The sequence below is a fragment of the Vespa velutina genome, chromosome 15 (genome assembly GCF_912470025.1).
Source record: "Vespa velutina chromosome 15, iVesVel2.1, whole genome shotgun sequence".
Taxonomy (NCBI): domain Eukaryota; kingdom Metazoa; phylum Arthropoda; class Insecta; order Hymenoptera; family Vespidae; genus Vespa; species Vespa velutina.
Genome location: NC_062202.1, coordinates 534,182 through 557,363, shown reverse-complemented (window position 1 = coordinate 557,363; position 23,182 = coordinate 534,182). Strand labels below are relative to the sequence as shown.

Here is a 23,182-nt window from a genome sequence, read left to right as displayed (position 1 = left end):
ATTAGAAATCGTTTAATGTATGTTTTTTTGTAAAAAATAAAATCATGAATGTACGATTAAAAATCTATTAATGTTTATTAGAAAAAAAAGAAGTATTTACAGTAATACAAATACTTTCTATACAAAATGTATCTTTGAGTCAACTAAGTCTGTCTTATGAGAAACAAAAAAGAACATCTTTGTGTGATAAAATCAAACTTGAAAGATTGGTCCCATTTCTTAATCATAAAACATACTTTATACATCTTAAAGCAAGCTTTCTATTGTATTAGTACATGATAGATTTATAATACCACGTTTGATTTTCCTAAAAATGTTGTAATACAAGTATATCAGTATTTCATCTATTGTTATATAAATTTAGAGATAGCTCTTATTATATACAATTTATTTTGAATATAATATTACTTTTTAATTAAGTTCTATATCCTTAGAAGATACCATGAATAAGAATTGTAATAACTTGGAGACAAAGTGTGCATATTTTCTTTTTACGAATATCAGGAAATAATTTTTGTTAAATATTAGTTATATTTTCTTCATTTTGTATGTATTTTTTCAAATCAAGTATTTACCGTAGCATAAATAATGCAAATATATAGGACAATTAGAAATCACATCCGAAAGGATAGAATTTTTCTCTAATAAATTAAAAGAATTCTATCGATTAGATACTTTACAATGTTTGTATTAATTGATCCTACATTTGTACATTACTGCAAAAATATCAATAAAATAATGTCAATAAATCAAAATATTGGGTACGTTGTATTATAATATTTTTAAGGAAAACTCATAAACGTGAGCTTTGTCATATTATTAATTAAAAAAATAAAAAAAAAATAAAAAAAAAAGAAAAAAAAAATAAAATAAAATAAAAAAAAAAAAAGAAAAAAAAAAAGAAAAAAAAAAAAAGAAAAAAAAGGATAGTTTTGTTATACAACCTAGCATTATTACTTGCAAGATGTATATACAATATTAAAATCAATTACTGATATGCCATATCTATTGTCAATATAAAAATTTCAATAATATTCTGAAAAGCTATGAAATCTCAATTTATATACTTTTTATACGAATAATCAAGTTGTCAATTGAATATTGTTCTAAGTTGAGAAAGGAACATTTTTCTACAATTAAATAAAAACTAAGAATACGATTACTGTTATACTTAAAAACAAATCAGGTATACAATTCCCATCTGCTTATTCTATAAAAAAAATTTTTCTTTCTGACCATTCCATAGCTGTCGTCTTTGTACTCTACCTAAATGTGATACTACGTAATCTTATGTTTTTTCAGGTATATAATTGCAGAAACATTTACAATTATTATTTATCTCAGAAATGTATAAAAAGTATAATACATCAGTCTGGCCAACATTACAATGACCAAATACTTATTAATCTATGTTACATTTTTTTTTCGTTTTTTTTTTTTTCGTTTCAAATATAGTCATAGTTACAAAATATAAACAATGATAATGCTGATGATACAGATAAAACGTTATAAATTACCGCATTCGAAACTCATTTTTTTTTACCATAATGTTCAGTTATATATAATATAACAGTTTTTTAATATAAACGTAATGTTGTTTGTTATTATTTGTTTTCTCAATACACCTTTTTTTATCAGACATATAAAATTGCAAAGCAATACATATATTTTTGCAAAAAAAAAAAAAGAAAAAAAAAAGTAAGAACTACGATAAGAAGGATACGTCAAAAATTAGAAAAGACATTTTGAAATTTTCTATGGTGCTAGAACGATAGAACTATATGTGTATAGAGATTACAGAGAAACAAGATCGGTACATATACTATTCGCAATAATATTAAACGGAAGTTTGTGAAATCATTCAATGAATTTGGAAGATCTTCATATGTAACTATATATCTTATTATAGTTACTAATGCAGTGTGTAAAGTAAATACGATATTTATGATAGCGCTAATTCATGAGCGCATACTATCTATACAATCTAAAATGCATGACATATATACTAGTAAGTTTGTTACATAAATTACTAAAGTTTTAAATCTATAACTCAATATTTTCGATCATATAAAAGCTAACATGTTAAACTGATATAGTGGGATATATACCACTTTGCTTGTTATACTTTTCATCATCATATGTACACTATATAGTACTGATGTTGTTTGTTGCGATTGCGTCTACTCACAATTTTACTTGGTAATTGAGGCATGACAAAAAAGTATTTCCATGCACACATATCGTAATATATATAAAAATTATAACTTTTATAATCTTATAAAGTTTACATTATATTAAAAATTAAATAATTATTATGAGCAAAATGATGTGCTATATCGAAGATCATTTATATCGATTAACAATGAAAAGAATTCAAAAGACGTATAATAATTATAAATTAATTATTCTACCAAAGCTTTTGAACTTTTTTCATGGATATTATGATATACGATATAGAAATCCATCTTAAACTCAACTCATAAGATCGTCATACTGCATAAAATTTGACGCACTTTTAATTTTTCTCCTTTATTTTGTTCTATGCGCATGAAATGTTTTTATCGAAACCTCTAAAAAATGGGTATATAATACTTATAGATACATTTATCTTTTTCAATATGTTAAATAATATCTAAATTTATTCAATTTTAAGAAAAGATTCTGCTGTGGTTCCAGCCCTTAATAGTAAAGGCGCTTTTCTTCGAGAAGTAGTTACTGGTTGATATACGTAATTTCCTTGTATCGCACCCGTTAGAGTTTTCTGCTTTTTTGTACTAGGACTTAATTCATATTCAATTGCCTCCTGTTTAGTAATGTTTAATTGCATGTGTAAAGCATCTTTATTATCCTCTATGTCAATTTCATCATAAAGTTGTTCCGTTATGTCAACGTCGCAATCCTGGCTACTTTCATCGTAACTATCTGTAACCGAATTAGCTGCGATATGACTATGTATAGATTCATCATAGACAGCATTTTCTTCTGCAGTCTCATCGCCAGAACTTTCTGTTTCTTCCGACATGTCACCACTGCCAGCATACTTCATCTCTCCTCTTTCAAGTAATTCTAAATGATCCGGATATATCATCGCCTTCTTAATTGCTAATGGATCCTTCCTTGACCATTTCTGGACTTCTTCATCCATTTTCGCTATCTTGGCTGGATTTATTGCCCACAAACAGCCTTTTCTTTGGTTTCCATTTCCAGCTGGTTTCTCAATTTTTTCGAAACATTTATTCAACGAAAGATTATGCCTCACAGAGTTCTTCCAACCATTTGGTGCAGTTTTAAAATATGGAAAATGTTCGCTGTAACATAAATACGAAAGTTTTAAAAATACGTTTAGCCACGTTGCTTGGTAAAATGAACGAAAAGATTAATGCGAACTTTTTATAAATAAAACATAAGAAATAATTTTACTTTAAGAAATCCCCGACAACAGGACGTATAATGGAAGGAAAAAAAAGAAAAGAAGAAAAAAAAAAAAAGAAAAAGAAAAAAGAACATATATTTCTTTTATAATATTATAAATAAAAACATTAATTCATACGTTTAATATAAAAATACGCTTCAGGAAGGGGAACACAAGAATTTATTTGAAAAAATTGTAAGTCCACGAAAATCGTAGAGGATAAACAAAGAGTACCGCCTATAGTTTCTAGGGGGACTGTACCCTGACATGCACCTGGTGCTCCAAGGGCCCCATACAAAATGGCAGCTCCCCCCTTGTAACCTGGGAATAAAGGAGAGAAGACAATACTTTCTCCCTTCGTTCCCCGAACACGAGGAGAGAAGAGAAGAGGGGAGAGGGGAGAGGAAAGAGGAGGAGAGGGGTAGTACCCAACCCTTGTCTTTCCGGCCAAATGGCTGAAAATAAGCGATCTGGGACTTTGTTGAACGAAAGTCTTTTTCTTTTGTTAACATTCTTTTTTCTATGTTCGCACTATTAACTATTATCCTTAGTTTTTTTTCATTTAAATATATTATAAAAATAATACGGTTAGCTTTCATATATTTTAATGAGAAAGAATGAAAAAGATATGACGAAATAAATTTTGTTAGCGACTTACCACATAAAGTTGTAAATTTCTGAAACCGGCAGGGAACCCGTTTGACTATTTTTCAAGGCCATTGCGATCAAGCAAGAGTAAGAATACGCAGGCTTCGGATAGAGCTTGTCCTCGTAATCGGACAAATCAAATTCTTTATTAATCGTTGAGATTGCTGGGGATGAAGTCGTGCTGACGTGAATGTTGTTATTGTAAATCTGCTTCCTAACATGCTGCGGTTGTTGTTGATTCGGTTGACTCTGCAGGACCTTAAAATTTTGTACCCTTATGCCAGATATCGTATTGATTTTCGGTGACAAATGAGCCTTCGTTATTTGAGGTGATATCGTTTTAACGGCAGTATTTACCGGTATCGTAGTAGACGCCTTTGCTTTTAAAATCGGAATCGTCCTCGTTAATTCCTGCTCATCCTCGGTGTCCTCCTCAGTTTCCGTTATATCATTTTCATACTGTTCGATTTCCGTATCGATCTCGTTATAATTTTCATTATCATTATCATTATCATTATCATTATCATTATCATTATCATTATCATTATCGTTATCATTATCGTTATCATTCTCGTTATCATTTTCATGATCGTTTTCGTTTTCATTCTCGTTTTCGTTATCATTATCATTGTCGTTCTCGTTGTCATTCTCGTTATCATCGTCATTTTCTACCTCGTTCTCAACGTCTATTTTCTCCTCTTTAATGTCTATCTTTGGCGAGAAAGAAAAGTGCCGTCTGTTACTATTTGGTGTAGGACTGTGGATGGCCATGTGGGGCATTACCGAATTGGGGTTCACCATAATGGAGGCAGCATCGCCGCCACTCAAATCGAAATTGAAATTGCTGCAGAAAAACGAAGAAGAAAAACTCTGTGAGGAAATGGAAGTCTCCTTTCGATCGATTCGAGGATCGTCTCATACCGATCTCGTTTCGTGTTTTATCGTAATCATGTCATCTTTATCGTTATTATCATGATCATCATCGTCATCGTCATCATCATCATCGTCATCATGATCATCATCATCATTCATACCTGTTAGAGCTATTGCTGTTGCCGTTGAGCAAACTGGTGGAACCGAACCATCCGCTGAGATCGTTGTCACATCCAACCGGATTGTCGTCCAATTCTAACGGCGACAAATCACCGAAATTGAAGCCAAGATCTGCGTGGCCACCGATTACCCCTTCAATCTCGCATTTGATGTCGACGTCGAGCATTTCCTGAAGTGAAAGACTATCGGTGCCCAAGTAGTAATCCATAGCGAGCCAAGGGTCCCTCGATGGTCCCTGATCCAGCCCAGTACCGCGTCTACTCTCTGTATCCAACATTCACCTGACTGAAAAGAAAAGAAAATACATGTTTATAAAAAGAAAAAAAAAACTATCAGATCTCTATTGGTTGCAGCTTCTTAAATCGCCAAAGTCAAATTAAATAAATCAATGAAGAAATCAAAGAGACGTCTGGTGGTAGATATATCAGGGATTAGAAATATAAAAACAAAGTTCTATCTTCCTACCGACGTCGTTTTCCAAGGGCTGTCATATATACCGGTCGAGTAAATGCCAAGCACTCCTCGAGCCATTGACCGAAGAAGAAAATAATACTATATTCGATCCCAAGTATAGTGCAAGAATCATCTAATCACGCTAATGTATATATACATATATACGTATGTATACATTATATATATGTCTATGTCTTTCATATATATATATATATATATATATATATATATATATATATATATATATGAAATATATCTCTTTCTTTTTTTTAGAAATATATATATATATATTTCTAAAGTTTACATTATTTAAGTCTCTGTCAAGTAAAAACATCAACAAATGAGAAACAACAAGACAACAACGACAATATTACTCGGAAGTAGAAATTCTTATCGAGATAAACAATACGGAACCATTCGATATTCGAAGTGATTCCACGAGAGACGAGGCCAATAGATCCTCGATTATGTGTCCGTAAGCATGACCTCGCGTGCGGCAATCCGTACGTGTGTGTGTGTGTGTGTGTGTATGTGCGCGCGCGCTAGCATCACACGTTTACTAGCTCATCGTAGGCCGGGACGTAATACGTGAGTCCTCTCTTTTTCTTTCTCTATATCTCTGTCTGTGTACATATATATATGCGCGTACACGAGGGTCTTGAACCCACAAGCGACTTGTGGGTGTGACTGACTCATAGTATTATAGTCGATTTACTATAGAGCGCGCGTGGACTCTCGTAGTAAGCCTCCCCCCTCCTTTTCTCGTTCTACGGTTCGCTTCCCTTCTCCCTCGAGTGAGAACGAATGAGAGAAAAGGAGTGGGGGCAAAAGAAGAAGAGGAACGAAGCGAAGAGGGGAAGCTGGTCGGGAAGGGGAGAGAATTACGAGTTGCCCGCACGATCGTGACTGTATTCCCTCGCGAACGTGTATTATTTTGTATGGCCTAATGTGTGCACAGAGAGATGGGAGGGAGAGAAGAGGAAAAAAGAAACGGGAGAGGGGAAGAGAGGTTATGTTCGCTCGAGTATAAACTGTACGTACGTATGTACGTATATATGATGTGCGACCGATGATAATATAACGAGGCTTGTAACACATATATAAACAAATTATATTGCTGACACACGACTGAAGAAATAGAAAGATAGAGAGATAGAGAGAGAGAGAGAGAGAGAGAGAGAGAGAGAGAGAATTGATCCCGTACGAAGACCTACCAACGCTCATCATACTACGAGATGTTCTCATTATAGTAACAATCGTTGTTGTATTGTACGCGCGCGCGCTGGTGTAGGGCAAAAATATAATTTGCATAATTCTTACATATTATAATCATCGCTAACTCTTGATAAAACGATCTTTCCATGTTATGGTAATTTGAATTTCCCGCCAGTTAGAAGGCCATGTTGTAATGAACTTTCTGAATTTCCCGCCATATTTTGCGAGATACATGTTTCTAAACAGAATTGTGATGCAGTATTTACAAGCTCGTATAATGTATCTATTACTACGTAATAATAACAATAATAATAATAATAATAATAATAATAATAATAATAATAATAAAAATATTGATAGTTATTTTTTTCTCTTTTATAGTCGAAATTGAAGAATGAGTATCGTATAAACGGATGAGAGATCATATGTGAACGACGATGATGAATTGACGTAAGCAGTTGCCGTTGGTGTTTGTATCAAAATGAACAGTCGTCGTTTCATATTCTCACATCTGCATTCCAAGGAATATATATATATATATACGGTCGGATATACGGTCATATAAGCACCACTCGCTATGTTCTACCCGAAGTACAAGCTTTCTTGATTGTCCATAATTATCCTCAAGCGACGAATACTTAGTACATTCTTCTACAGTTGCACACGTTCTTTTTCTCTCATATATATATATATACACACACACACATATATGATACACACATATATGTATGAGTGCGCGAGTGTGTGGATTTGTGTTCCCCTTCTATAAGAAGTCGTTCTTTCTTACTCATAAAAAATGTCATTCTGACCAAACCACCCTATGATCGTTGTTGATCGTTGAGAAATCTTAATCGAACTTTTTTCTTTAGCGAATAAGAAGATTCTAACTCAAAGTTTAATATACGATCTTTTCAGGATGTATGGACTGGTTAATATTGAATGCTTTAAATAGAATCACTCTGCTGATAGGATGAGGTAAAACTATCGAGTGTCCGTGGCTGTTATATATTGAAGAGAACGCAAGAAGATCTTCCTACTCTTTAATGCTCTTTTTAATAGCATTTCTTTTTTCAATCTATCCATTAAACGAAATAGAGAGAGAAAAACTTTGGAGAATTTATAATTGTTAGTACAAAAAAAAATTAAAAGTTTTTTTTCTTTCTTTCTTTCTTTTAAAGAAAAATCAACATTACATTGTAATGAAAGAAGTTATTCGGAGAGCACTTTTTCTTCCTATCTTTTGAGAGAAAAAGAGAAAGAAAAAAAGATAAATATTGAAAAATATAATCGTTAGTTTAGACTTGAAAAAAGAATGAAGGAAAAACAGCAGTACATTGTAATTAAAAAAAAAAGAAGAAAGAAATAGAAAAAAAAATCAGTGAAGAAGATACTTGAAAGAGAGAGAGAGAGAGAGAGAGACACTCAACAAAATTAGAGGACATCATGAGAAAAAGCAGACACGTTGAAGAAAAAATTATGTCTGTTTTGCCGCTGTTGTTTTAGTATATATACTATATGTCACAGCAGTGTCAAATTCTCATATACGAAAGCCTAATAGTTGTTTCTACTGCTTTCTTGGAACGTATAGATAGTTCGTCGAACAATGTAACAAAATAGAAAGTGAAATCTATTTGCGTAAGATAGTAATGCTGCGCTCTCACATGTTCCTTCTCTCTCTCTCTCTCTCTCTCTCTCTCTCTCTCTCTCTCTCTCTCTCTCTCTCTCTCTCTCTCTCTCTCTCTCTCTCTCTCTCCCTCTCTTTCTTTCTTTCTTTTTTTTGTTTTTCTCAAATAATTTGCAAAATCGCTATATGTAAAGATATATAGGAACATAAGTATCAACTTTGATTCGTTAACTTCGTAGTGAAACGATCAGATGACGTTGTCTTTCCATTTTACCATTATAGTATATGTATATACAGGCAGCCAGTGCGGGCGTACATTATGAGGGCTCGAGTTCCAAGAAGGGACTCGAAACGATAGACGATCCTAAAAGACCCTGGGAGCTATTCAACCTGAAATCCTTCACAGGTCATAAAGGGGCCTCTTCTCTATCTATCTTTCTATCTCTCTCTCGCTTTCTTTTTCTCTTTCTTTGTGCGTGTTCGTTCCTTCCTGTTCGTTCGAGGCTATTCAAAAAAAAAAAAAAAAAAAAAAAAAAAAAAGGACAACCGTGTTTTTGACACAGTCCCAAAAAACTCGAATATATTTCTGATACTTTTCGTCGATCACGTTACAGTGTCAGGTATACGAGAGAAAACGGCGGCCATTTTATTTCCACTAACGAAAATTAGAAACTTCTTCGCAAATGATGTAAAAAACACATAAAAAAAAAAAAGAGAGAACAAGTAATCGTGTCCTTCACAAAAATAGATGGGAAAAAAAAAAAGAAAGAAAGAAACGTAGAAATATTAGAAGGAAGGTGCTATTAGCTCGTACGAGCGAGTAGCCAATTTGAACGAGCATATTTCGACGATTTACGAGATTTCCCTTTCACGATGCTTTCGAAACCGTATAAGTACGAGCCTCGAAGAGACCGATGTGCTTCTACTACTACTCCCTATTACACTACTATTACTACTACAAAAACAACAACACGGTGGTCTCTTGACGAAACGTTTGCACAGCGTTCATGACAGAATCTCGATGCTATCTCCGATAAAATAGAAACAACGAGGAAGAGGAGACAAGAGTAGCAACAGAAGGCAGACACAAACAAACAGGCAGGCAGGCAGACAGACACAAACAGACAGCAGAGAAATAAAACAAGAGTAACAAAGAAAGAAAGAAAAAGAGAGAAAAATAGGAACGGATGTAACGAAGGGGGGAAAAAGAAGATGGTGAATGTGACAAAGAGAATGAAATATAAATATATATATATATATATATATATATATATATATATATATTCATTCGAGGCAGTAAAACGGGCGATGCCGATGACGGATGGAAAATAATTTATTGTAAAAATCGAATGGGGAGAAGAGAAGAGAAAAGAAGAGAAGAAAAGAGAGAAGGGGAGGGGAGGGAAAGGGAGGGTACCGCGTACACCCGAGGGACGAGAGCGGACCTTGCGTGAGCGCGAGCGCGCGCAGAAAGGTGGGTTTCTTTGTGGATCGCGAGAACCGGTTCCATTCGAAGCACGAGAAGGCTTATGAAGCGAACCAAATGTGAATCGTCGCCGCGTTGCTCTTCTAAGCGAATGCCATTTTCACCGATCTGAGAAAAGCGATATAATAAATATATATTATATATATATTTATATGAATATATCAACCAAAATTAGAAATGAACGATTAGAAAATATTTTTATAAATAATAAATAAAATAACAAACGGAATTAAAGCACTTGTAAAAATTTAGATATTTTTCTATTTTTTATTTGCAACTATCTGGCTTATTGCAGTTTTAAATATTTTTTATTGAAAATTTATTAAAACATATATATATATATATATATATATATATATATATATATTTAATTTGTATATTTATATCTTAGTAAAAAATAATGAAAAGTCAGTAGAAAAATGAAATATATCAGATTAGTTGCGGAAAGATAACAGAAAAGATCTATAATTAGTATGAAAAATGCATTTTCTTTGTTCTCTTTACTTTATATATATAAGTATATTTTATTCCCTCTCCTCAATTATTTTTCTTAACTGTATCTTCCCGTTTCACTTACTTATGTTGATGATATCGTTGCAGCTGCTAAAGGACAGTGATGCACGACGAAAAAGTTTCATAAGAAAAAGAAAAAGAAGAAGAGGAAGAAGAAAAAGTAAAAGAAGAAAATGAAGTCGAGAATTCGTGAAGAAAAATGAACAGCAAAAACACTCGAGACAAATGCTGAAAGAAAAATGGATGAAATTAAAGAAGAACACTGTAAATGTCCTTTCTATTCATAGTAAACTTAGGTAAAGACGTACATTTTGCCGTTCCTTTTCTATCCTTTTCAAAAGTTTTTTTTCTTTGGAAACCTTATGGATTGTGAGCAGGTAAGAAACGAAACTTTTGAGAAAAGGGATGAGGGATGGATGGGAGTGGGGGAAAGAAAGGAAAGAAGGGCCTTGGAAACCAAATAGAAAATTTCCAATATTTTCAACGAATTTCTGTACGATCTCGTTGATGTTATCCTGTATAATTATTTTATTATTAATCGTGATAACCTTTAGACGAAGAAACGATTTCCATTATCTAAATGCATACTGGTGGTAACAACCATGAAAATGTATGTCAGGATATATCGATTACTTTCTATTTTAGGAAAGGGAGTAAGGAGAGGATTACTCGGTGCATCGCACGTCGTTATGTAAAATAATCGACTTATATATAAAGATATATACGTAAATACGTACCAAGTAAAACTACCTAGATTATTTTAAAAATCAATTATTTGTTTCGAAAGACTTTTGGGGTTAATGAAAAAAAAAAAAAAAAAGAAAGAAAGAAAGAAAGAAAGAAAGAAAGAAAGAAAGAAAAAAACTATAAATCTAAATAATCTCGAAAAAGAATAATTGATCTTTAATATTATCTAGGAACATTTGGCCTATTTGTTTTATTTGTTATATCACCCTGTATTTATTACGTGATTTGTATAAAGGAATTTACGTCATTTTCCCGACCGTGAAAAAAAAAAAAAAAAAAAAAAAAAAACCTTGATCTTTCCCATGCTTGTATCGGACACCATAGATACACTTCCGCCGATAAAATTTATGCTCGAAACTTTTTTAGATGGTGATAGGATGCTTCTAATCACGGGTAAACGTAAAACTAGTAAATATGCGTGTTTTTTTTTAACATTTCTTTCTATCTCTGTCTTTCTATATGTATACATAAAACAGGTTCTTCATGATAAGCGGAAATATATATATATATATAAGTATAATAATATATAGTATACTATAATATATATATATATATATATATATATATATATATATATATATATATTTCCGCATATTACATAAAATTTCTTTTCTCTCTTATATATCAGCAAAATATTCTATAAGGTCCTCCTCGTTGTATTTTTATATTTCGAATAAAAATGTAAAAGGTAAAAAATAAAAGAAATAAAAAAGAGAAAAGAGAAAAAAAAGAAATTGTAAAAAATAAATGGAAAGAATAGAAAATAAATGAGAAGAAATGAAAAGAAGTACGATTTTAATAGCGAAGAGTGCACTGGTAATATTCTAGGGATATAATGTACCGTGACTATGAGACGGTATATACAGGCTCGTTCAAATAACAATGCATTTCTTCGAATTCTTTCTTTGTCGCTCCCACACTGCATATTCATTTACCGCTCTCAAGCACAGCATATGCTATTTATCCAAAAGCGGACCGGTTATTCTACATCCTTCTTTCTATACGAGCATATCTAACTGCAATAAAACTTTGCATGGAAATGAGACTGTTGGCTCGGTTCAATAGCTCTCTAATACCGTTAGAACAAATACATTCTCTAAGCTACTTTCATTCGAGACAAACGAAATGTTTCCTTAAATATTTAATTTATTCTTTATCAGGAAAAAAAAAAAAAAAAAAAAAAATATATATATATATATATACATATACATATACATATATATACATGATATAGTTACGCGCGAGATTAAAATGAGAAAATATATTTGTGTTTGACTAGAGTAGTATAGAACACAATGATCTTCAACAACGGCGCCACTTATGAAACACGCTCGAGTTCATTAACATCGAACTCTTCTAGCGTTACGAAGTCCGAGCCTTTTCCATTCCATTACAAGGAAGAGAATAAATTCTAACAAATATAATCTGCTTCAAATCTTGACTATAAAATTTCAAAGAACATTTCACGTATAATGTTATCATTCTAAAGAAGACTAATAATACTCTTTTGCCATTAAATTATCTAAATAATTATTCGAGGATAATTATGATTGACATAGCATATTTTAGTGGAATTGTTTAGCTAGAATGTTTCTTTTTATTTCCTTTTGTTTACGAAATAATTAAAATTTCAATAAATATATATAAAAAAAAGTAAAAAAGTAAAAAAGTAAAAAAGTAAACAAATATATATATATATAAATATAAATAATACTTTGAACTTGATTGAAAATTTTAATAAAAGTAATGTAAAAATTAAGTTCGATCCATGATTGTGACAATAATAACAAAAATTAATAGTAATAATAATAATAAGAAGAAATAATAGTAATAATAATAATAAGAAGAAGAAGAAAAAGAAGAAGAAAAAGAAGAAGAAAAAGAGGAAGAAAAAGAGAAAGAAAAAGAGAAAGAAAAAGAAGAAGAAGAAGAACAACAAAAATAATAACAATAATAATAATGACAAGAGATACACGGAGAAAACAATATGTGGATTTCGCGATGGACCAACCGTGGATGCGTACGACCGCGCCTTTCTAAGCCGCGTTTTCACAGAGTATCGATCTGTTATCCCCTCCACATCGAGCTTCGATGTTCGCCGTGTGTAGATATGTATATATATATCTCTTTCTCCATATACATATATATAGATATATATGTATAAGTGTGAGAGAACACGACGTTTGCACCCTGCCGACGTCGTCCTCCGACTTTCCAATGCGCATGCGCATCGACCAGCCTACGGTGGTGTAGTTTCACCAAACCTTCCCTTTTATCCCCCTTTTACTTTAACCTCTTCCTCTTCCTCTTCACGAAATCGTTCAAATATTTCGAGAGCCCATCTTTTTTGCGTTAATACGCCACATTAACGTTTTATTCCTTTCTATGCTTCTTATTCATAGTAAGATCACTATATCGAAATTCATGAAATCGATCGAACTCTTTAGTCGAAGAGATTATAACGTATATGTACTACGTTAATATTTAAAATGACTAGATGAGATTATTGAAAATAATCATTCGAATCGATAGAAAAATCCTATACTACAGACTCGATTAATAATAAAAGAGAGAGAGAGAGAGAGAGAGAGAGAGAGAGAGAAATCTATTTTCTTATTTTTCGTTTCTTTTTAGGTTATCTTTACCTTTATTTTTCCTAAAGTCGTCAAAATTAATACATATATAAAGTTCTTATCGAAGTTAATTCATGGAGATCCATAAACCATGATTACATCATTCTAACTAGTCATTGGAAATCAATTTGCCCCTGTTCTCTCTCACTTCAGTAAAGTTTTTGCTTTCACTGTGTAACGGGTTCGGACATAGTAAAGGTAATTGGAATAATCGAGAACTTGGGAAATTTCCCGCTCAAATTCTACCAAAGATTTGATATGAAATAGATAGATTTATGTATATGTATATGTATATATATAATTTTTGTATTTTTTCGATTATGATTTCTAGTCAATATTATTGGCAAGTACATATTTTGATCGATCTCTAATAAGAACATAAAAGATTAAAAAGCGATAGGTTAATTTGTCGTATTGTTTCATACTAGGAAGGTGTAACTTCACTGGACTAAACTTTATCGATTGTGATCTAAAAGACCAAAAAGAAATATTTCCTAATGAATGGAGTGATTTCTAAATTATCAAGTGGCCCATTAGTACTAGACTTTGTCTGCGAAGTATATTATCAAAGTCTCGTGAAAGCTGGCCAACCCAATGTTTATCTTTCTAAGATGACTCTGAGAAGTATATAGAAAAAAATTAATGTGCTTATAATTTTATAATTACATTTAGAAATGACTTTCTTTGTTTTCATTCAATATTTACATAAAATAAATATCAAAAAAGAGGAAAGAAGAAAAGATTTGTCTTAAGCCAAGAAAAAAAAAAAAAGAAATTTAGCCGCCATCTTGGACCGGAAGTCGTCTTCGTAGATTTAACAGTTTCGTTTCCTCGCAAGAAATAAAAAAGAATAAAATAAAAGAATAGAAAGAGGAAGAGAAAAGGGTGAAGTTTCACGGGTAGATTAGCGCGCGCGCGTATCCGCACACAATGACAAATAATCGTTCGAGGACACGAGAGAGAGAGAGAGAGAGAGAGAGAGAGAGAGAGAGAGAGAGAGAGAGAGAGAGAGAGAGAGAGAGAGAGAAAGAGAAACGGTCAGACGGTAGATTTCGGTCGGAGTCCCTAAGATATTTCCTTCGGTGAGCATATGGCGAGGGTAGAGTTCCCAGAAGGTTCCCACGGTCAATAGTTTTCCCGGCGGCGGTAAGCGTGTTGAAAGTGCTCGAGGGTCTCCCTCGCTCTTCCCCGCAACCCTCCCCCTTCTTTATCGCCACCGATGCGCTCGTTACTGACGATTTTTACGAAAATAATGAAATATTGGTGGAAAAACCGGAAGAGAAGTCACATATAACGACTCCTTTTTCATTTTTTCCTCTTTTTTCTAATCAGACATTAAAATTTATAAAAAACTATATCGTATATATATACACAAACCTTATAGTAGTATTTTGTATATATAGTATCGTACATAAGTATACTACGCAACAATACTTAAAAAAAAAAAAAAAAAAAAAAAAAAAAAAAAAAAAAATATTTATCGATCCATGTATTTTCTTTCTTTCTCCTCTTTTTCTTGTTCCTTATTGTGTTGTTACTTTATACTGTTGTACAACGTTAATAGATATTTTTAAAAAAGAAAAAAAAAAGTGTATTATTAAGAGAGATCTCGTTGCAAACGGTAAAGTAGATCGCTCGATAAGCTTTGCCTCGCATAAAATGAATCTATTTGCGCGCGAGACGACGACGAGGAGCCTCTCCCTCCCCCACCCTCGCTCTCCTCCCTCTTTTTACTCCTCTTTTTCTTCTTCTCTTCCTCTTCTTCTCCAAAGCAGTCTGGACGACTGCTGCCACTATAAACTCCAGCCTTTTGTTTTAATCGATGGAACGAGAACTTCCTTTGTAATTCGTAATAATTGCGAATGATATATTTTAACTCTTCTCTCGCGACAGTTCGACGATAGAATAGAAGCAATATATTTTTCTTCTTTCCTTTTTTTTTTTTTTTTTTTTTGCAAGATAATATAGAAATCCATTAGCTTTAAGACGGAAAATATATGACGAGGAAAAAGACATTGCGAGAAAAAATTTTTAAAAATATATACATAATTCAATGATTTCTATCCTTTTTTCTTTCTTTCGTTTTTTTTTAATTATGAACGGCATTTTTTATCGATCGCGCGTTGCTTTTCTCGAGAATAATACGAATTGTATAAACATCGTATATGTACATTCGATAAGTATAATTGAAAATATTTTAATTGTGACCAAGAAAAATAAGAAATAATATATCGTGAAACGCGAGTTGTATGGAACCATTTGAAAAGAAAGAACGATTGAAGGAGGAAGAAAAGAAGACGATCGAACAAACCTATTCGCACGTACATTTTCTAAGAAGACGGTCTAACGTCTTCCCGCTCAATTTTACGCTCCTACACATTGTGAATCACTCATTCAGGTCTGTACGATCATACATATACGCGATATATGATGATGGTTGTAGTTGGTAATGGTAGTAGTGATGACGGTAACGACGAGGACGATGACGGCGGTGGCAGCGACGACAACGACGGCGGCGGCTGCGGCGGCGGCGGTGGCGGCGAAGGTGGTGGTGGTGGTGGTGGTGGTGGTGGTGGCGGTGGCGGCGGAGGCGGTCGACACGATTGTTTATTCTCGGTTGCTCGGTCGCGCTGCGTTTACGGTAAATAAAACGGTTGCCATAACAATGAGTGTAACTAAAGAAAGGCACGGCCGAATTCGTAGAGCGCGGCAAAAATGCCCGCGCTTACTCGAGATTATTTACACTTCAGGAGGAAGAGGGTGGTAGAAAAAAGAAAAAGAAAGAAAGAAAGAGAGAGAGAGAGAAACGAAAAAAAAAAGAAAAATACACCAACCGTATCATAAAATATTTTAGCTCGACGAAGATTCATTCGAAGGGATTCATCACTGAAAAAAAAATCCGATAAAACTAATTCGTTCGATTTCGTAAGAAAATAGCGCGAGAATTTGTTTATCAGCTTTAAAGAACGTTTACGAATCGACGTATTTGTTATTTGGATTTTTGAAGATCTACGTGATCAAATATAAACACGATTCTTTTTCTAAGACACATTTAGCTTATATCTTGTAATATCGCCACGCGCGACACAATCCAAAGCTTTCCACACAACACTTCGACAAGCAACAACGACTACACGACGACAACGACGACAACGACGACGACGACGACGACGACGACGACGACGACAACGACGACGAGGACGAACACGACGACGACAGTGGTGGCGGTGGCGACGGCGGCAGCGACGACGGTGGTAGTGGCGACGACGGCGACGACGACGACGACGACAACGGCAGTGGCGGGCCGGCCACACAAAATCATTTTCCTTTCTGTCTCCTATCTTCAAGGATGAGATTACAGGAATCTTCACTTACCGTATATTCGACGATCCTCGAAGTACGTCGTCCACTCAGCGAAACACCACTTTCACACATATATTTACTTGGAAATTATGCGATTTTCAGCAGCGACCATGTATAAACGAACACCGACACAGGGCCCCCTTTACGGAACTGAAGTAACGTTGACGGTAGGCTCATGAACAAAGACCACGCACGATTTCAAATCTCGTCCCGCCTATTGGCCGGCCGAAGTCACGTGACGCGGCCTAAGTCATACTCATTGGTCGGTACGCTTCGTTCGCGAGGATGTTTTAAATGCTACACCATTTGCACATGGCTGACAAAGGAATTTACGCGAGATATCTTTTTAGACTTTGTTATGACTTCTCAAAGATTTTTTTGACCTCGAACATTCGGCCTAGCGATTATGTTAAATCCTTCGCTTGGTAACACCCACGAAAATCTCCAAACGATCGGCACGAATGACAGAAGTGGCAGCATGTTTTTCTTCCATTTTCCCCCTCCCACCGCAAGAAAATGGCCGAGTCCATGCACGAAGAAAAAATTCTTCTTACTCCTGATTAATAAATTATTTTGATATTTCGAAGACCGTCCGAAGAAGTTATTATTTTTAAACACTATCACACGAAATATCATTCACAATTTTCATCGTTACGTCGATAAAATAATTGAGACAAAGTCGAAGAAGATGGACGAGTCTATTACTTTGTTAGAGAGGGATGGTTGGCATATGGTTAACAATGAACCCACTACGTACGACAATGGCGGGAATACACATTTGTGCGCACCGATTTATCGACTTCTAGATCAACAAAGGATACTCGCGACACTATCACCGATCGTTTTATCCAATTAAACTGGCACAAATAAATCTGGAGGAATAAGACGATGACTTTTTGCGCAATTTTACACAGATAATAAAGTCGGCATCCTTTGATACTGCTGAGGTCAATAGGCGGTTCCTTTAACATACCTTTTGTATATTTTCGATCAACTTGTATAACATCGACAAATTATGATGGCCAGTAATATTTTCACAATTTTTCATCTGTGTATAAAGATTAACATTTATATATTATAAATTATTTCACATTACATTAAGATCGACTACTACTTCTTCTTGGATGAACAAATACATATAGATTTATATATACACATATATTACTTTTTCGTTGATCTATCTTTATATTAATCTATTCAATATTTTCATTTCATCGCTCTATAATTTATCTTGTTCAATTATTTGTATTTTCTTCTCCCTCTTATGAGAATATTATTACTCGCATTGTTTGCTTTTTTTTATGTACTATGGGTTTTCATTGATTTCTCATTCCTCTTATTTTTATAGAACGATTTTCTCCTCTGATACGCATCATAAAATATATAAATCTTTCGTTTAACATAACAATTGATTCGTATGATTATATATTAATTTGTTATTGCACTTTGGTTATACTATGGATATACCTCAATGACACCATATCGTTGAATCGTTCGATATTGCGCTCAAACATTTGCAACTGCTGGTATTATTTTCATATATATTTCTATTCCATGTAAAAATATATCTTTGTTCAAATATTCATCGTGATCGTGAAGAAGTATTTTCGTTTTATTCATTGGCGAGAAACAAATTGCTGGTATACCAATCTATATATATAAAACAATTAAATAAGTTTCTTTGTTTTTCCTTTTAGAAATATATGCTTTCTATATTTAAAAAATAAAAAAAAGAAAATTGTTATACGTACAGATCTTACATAACGACTATCAGTTCCACCTGGGAAAATACCTATTTGTAGAGTTATACCCAAGCTATCGCAGGTATTTTTAAATGCGATCCAAAACGGATTAGTATCATCTAATTTGGTATTCTCAACTTTCGGATTTTTTTGTTGAAACGTGTAAAACACACCTTCTCCGGCTTCTTTGCACCATTCTTGGATCATAGCTTCAAATTTATCATGATCGACGGACGGATCCAGTCTTATATCAAATGTGGCAGTCAATTCGCTTGGTATAACATTTGTTTGCACTCCACCCTGTAAAAAACATGTATTTAATTAGTAACTGAATTCTCATATAAATTAAATGCAAGATGATATATAAAAAGGAAAACAAAAAAAAAGCACAAATATATGTGTAAAAATATAAAGAAAATAATCAATGCGAATACTCAATATACATAAAATACTTACGCGGATTGTAAAAATCCTAATGTAATAGACATGTAAACATAGAAATATTTATTAAGTAATAAATATATAAATATATAAAATCAATTGAAATATTATAAAATTGAAAGCAAATTGAAACAGTGCTAATAATTGAAGTACAATTTATATTCTATTATTTCAAAGAAATTTAGTTGATATAAATAAAATTGATATAAAAAAAGGTTGATACAAAGAAGAATGTTAATAAGAGTTGATATATACCCTCAATTGAGTTAGATTCACTGATGTTACATCGCCAAGTTGGTATTTGGTAGTATCTTTTAATTTTTCCTTTTCCGATGCTCTAAAGTCCATAAATCGATCAATTATAACTCTGATTTTTTCTCCAGAATTATTATCTAACATTATAGATCCATGTCCTGCAATTCCTGTACAATGTATTTCTACGTGCCAGATAGATCTTTCACCATAGAACATGTAGAATGTTTCAGTAGGAGAAGCAACCCCTTCGTCGAGTGCAAAACCAATATTTAAAGCCTTGAAATCTTTTGTGTGTACAAACTCCTTCATACCAAGTTTACCGCCTATTTCTTCATCTGGTACAAAGGAAATGTGAATTGTTCTCTTGAAACGTTGATTAGACATTTTCATACGTCTTACAGCTTCCAGATATTGTATTCCAACACACTTCATGTCTTGGCTGCCACGTGCATAGATGTTTCCTTGTTCATCCATATGAGCACTGAAAGGTGGATATGTCCACTGATCCTATAACATGCATTTAAATAATTAGCAAAAAAATTGAGCGATGGCTTGATAATTTATTCACAAATTTAAATGGACAATAATTTAATGAACTTTATAATTTCATAATATTTTCTAACAGTTAATATTACTTACCTCAAAGACAGGCACTACATCCATATGACTATTCAAGAGAATGGCTGGTTTGTTCGGTTCTGTACCCAACCATGTGAGAACCACAATGGGTTTTCCTGGATGTACATGATATACTTGGACTGGTAAGTCAAGGGACTTTGCCTGATTGCGTAAGAATTCAACACAAGCATCTGTAATAAAATATGTTCATATACATATACATATACACATATATATATTATATATATATATATATACATATATACATATCATATATATATTATATATATACACACATGTATATGTATATGTACATGTATATATGTGTGTGCGCGTGAATCAGTTAAATGAAAAAAAAATGTCCTTGTGGCAATTATTTCAACTTGTTTATTTATTAAGAGATTTAAATAATCTCTCTGTTGACCGACTGTCAACAAAGTCACATAAAAAAACGTTATCTTACAAGCGACAGCTAAAAAAAGATTTACAAATATCCATAACTGATCTGAAATAATGTATACCAGACAATTATCTTATCATTGTTTATATTAAGATTACATTTTGAATTCATTTTATGTTTTGATCAATTTACCCAGCTATTCGTTGCTTCACACTATACATTCACAATATATCTTGTATCAATAAAAAATTTGAGGAATGAGAGAATATTCTGTTATCTGCATAATGTAACTTCATAAATAAAACCTTTATATAAATTGCAAATAATAAAATTAAGATAAAAACCATCTGAATAACATAGAATCTTAATGATGAAAGAGTTTACCTTGTGCAGTCTTTCACGTGATTGAAAAGATACTTTTGACGAGTAAAATATATAAGAGACATTTGAAAAAATAACGTAGACTTACTGGGAATCCTCTGGTCGAAAATTATAAAAATAGAAATATAATTCTGTATTGGGTGGGGCATATACAATGGCTCGATAGCGTCTGAGACGCTACGCCGTTTCGCCGAATTCAAAAATACCGGTTAAGAATGGTTCATTAGAATTCGATGTTGGAATATCAATCAATAGAAAAGTAAAACGACATTATACGTGCCTTCATATGATTAATAAAAAATTCAATTTGCCTCAAGAGGAAACGCATCGTTGAGCGACCCCATTCACGTAGTAAGTGAGAGATATCACCACGCGAGAGAGACATTAGCACAATTTACAAATCATTTCTGATTCGTACTCGATCGGTTTGACTTTTACAAAAGAAGGTGAACAATAAAAAAAAAAGAAAGAAAGAAAGAAAGAAAAAAAAACCCTAATAAATTTATACGTCGTTAGAAATGTCATTAAAATATCACTTACCATAATTAATATTCGGTTGGACCGATGGTATTCGCAAATACTCCCGAAAATTCTCTACAGCTGTTGCATCCAGCTGAGACTGAGACGACAGAGACATTGCCTAGACTGCTGATCACCGCGTTGGACGCTTCTGAATGCGACTGTCACAGCAGACGCTCGCAACTTTTCTCCTCCAATTGCTGGAGCTTATAACCGATGACGTCAACTGCTTTTGATCAATCAAATTGCAGATACGTCGTAGCGGGTTAAATGGTTTCAATTTTAAATGGGACATCCGTTCGCATTCGAGAATTAGATCGAATTATTTTCTCATGCGATATCAAAATGATATAATATTTTCAAACGTTCTCGCGTCTATTTTTTATCTATGAAAATTAACAAGAACTTTTTTTCAAAAATACTTTTCAATCGATATGAGACTACATATATATGTTAATAGAATATACAATTAGTTGAGAGAATTTACTTTTTGCACACGTTACATTACCGATATTATAGTAAAGTTATATCTATATACTTCGCGTCATGACATTAATTACAATTTATGGTATGTAATACAAAGTCGCGTATTTTATCTATTACGAATTCGTCTCGTAATTGTTGATTTAAGTGATCTTTTAGTATCTTATGATTTAAGTTATAAATTAGAAAATTTATTTTTAGGAAAATTTTCTAAAATAACAGTTAACGTTTCGAATGGATGTGAGTGATGATTAAAGTGTCCTTAAACATTTCTCATAGAGTAATTAATTCGTAAAATGTATTTCGATTTATTAAATTTCATGTATGCCTAAATATGAGCTCTTTACATGTTATGCCATAATATGTATATATATATATGTGTGTGTCTTTATATACATATATATATATATCATATCGAATTTGATATCCAAGAACTTGTTACATTTATTAATTGATAGTACTGATTAAATTATCATACAACGTATGTACGTAATGTAACATGGCTATAACTAGGCACATACAAGTAACAATGAATCGCAAATAAAAAAATTATGTGTTCTGAAATTATTATAAGACTGTGTGTGTGTCTATCTATATATATATATATATATATATATATATATATGTGTTTGTGTGTTATGTATATATCATACATATACATATACAACATACATATATATATACGCATATATATATATATATATATATATATATATAATAATTGCTGTGTGATTTCTTTTATTTACAACATTGAAACGATTATTCTAACGAGCTATTCTATTTGAAAATGTACTTAATAACAAATTTATTTTAATCGCTTTCTACTTCTTTACTATCGCTATATATATAGCAAGGCTATATCAGAAAATCGTACAGTAAATAACAGATTGAGTAGTTTCAAAGCGATTGTATACACCAATGATAGTTCTTTTTTCGAGCTTAAAGAAGGTACAAGATTTTAAGTGAAACATCGATACTTAAATTTATCTTACAAAAGTATGTACATGTTTTTTTCTTTTTTTTTTTTTTTTTTTTTTTTCATATATACTCAGGTGGAGAACATAAACTGTACACTTATATATATATGTATATATGTATAGATGTACACGCATTTGTATATATGTACACCACCTGTGATATTTGCAGCTTATAGTACTAGTTTTATTACAAAATATTGGCTAAAGTATAAAGGAATA

The 23,182-nt window shown here is 32.6% G+C and overlaps 2 protein-coding genes across 10 annotated transcripts; both read right to left on the bottom strand.

Annotated features, from left to right (window-relative positions):
* Nucleotides 1-51: 51 nt before the first annotated feature.
* LOC124954478 (tyrosine-protein phosphatase 3) lies at nucleotides 52-17,599 on the bottom strand. Of its 9 annotated transcripts, none has more exons than XM_047507497.1 (5): nucleotides 17,160-17,599; nucleotides 5,095-5,398; nucleotides 4,418-4,904; nucleotides 4,071-4,318; nucleotides 52-3,308 (listed from the first exon to the last, which is right to left on the bottom strand). In XM_047507497.1, the coding sequence occupies exons 2-5, from the start codon at nucleotides 5,388-5,390 to the stop codon at nucleotides 2,639-2,641; spliced, it is 1,701 nt and encodes a 566-aa protein (XP_047363453.1). In that variant the 5' UTR covers nucleotides 5,391-5,398; nucleotides 17,160-17,599; the 3' UTR covers nucleotides 52-2,638. The 9 variants fall into 9 exon arrangements, with proteins under 9 accessions (XP_047363453.1, XP_047363449.1, XP_047363447.1 ...); XM_047507493.1 differs by adding an exon at nucleotides 16,096-16,414 and having other exon boundaries at nucleotides 4,071-4,904; nucleotides 17,160-17,591; XM_047507491.1 differs by lacking the exon at nucleotides 17,160-17,599 and adding exons at nucleotides 16,096-16,414; nucleotides 16,619-16,922 and having other exon boundaries at nucleotides 4,071-4,904.
* A 511-nt stretch (nucleotides 17,600-18,110) lies between these two features.
* On the bottom strand, nucleotides 18,111-21,753 carry LOC124954480 (aminoacylase-1-like). Its single transcript, XM_047507498.1, has 5 exons — nucleotides 21,525-21,753; nucleotides 20,225-20,394; nucleotides 19,586-20,092; nucleotides 18,899-19,189; nucleotides 18,111-18,797 (listed from the first exon to the last, which is right to left on the bottom strand). The coding sequence occupies exons 1-5, from the start codon at nucleotides 21,619-21,621 to the stop codon at nucleotides 18,654-18,656; spliced, it is 1,209 nt and encodes a 402-aa protein (XP_047363454.1). The 5' UTR covers nucleotides 21,622-21,753; the 3' UTR covers nucleotides 18,111-18,653.
* Nucleotides 21,754-23,182: the final 1,429 nt, after the last annotated feature.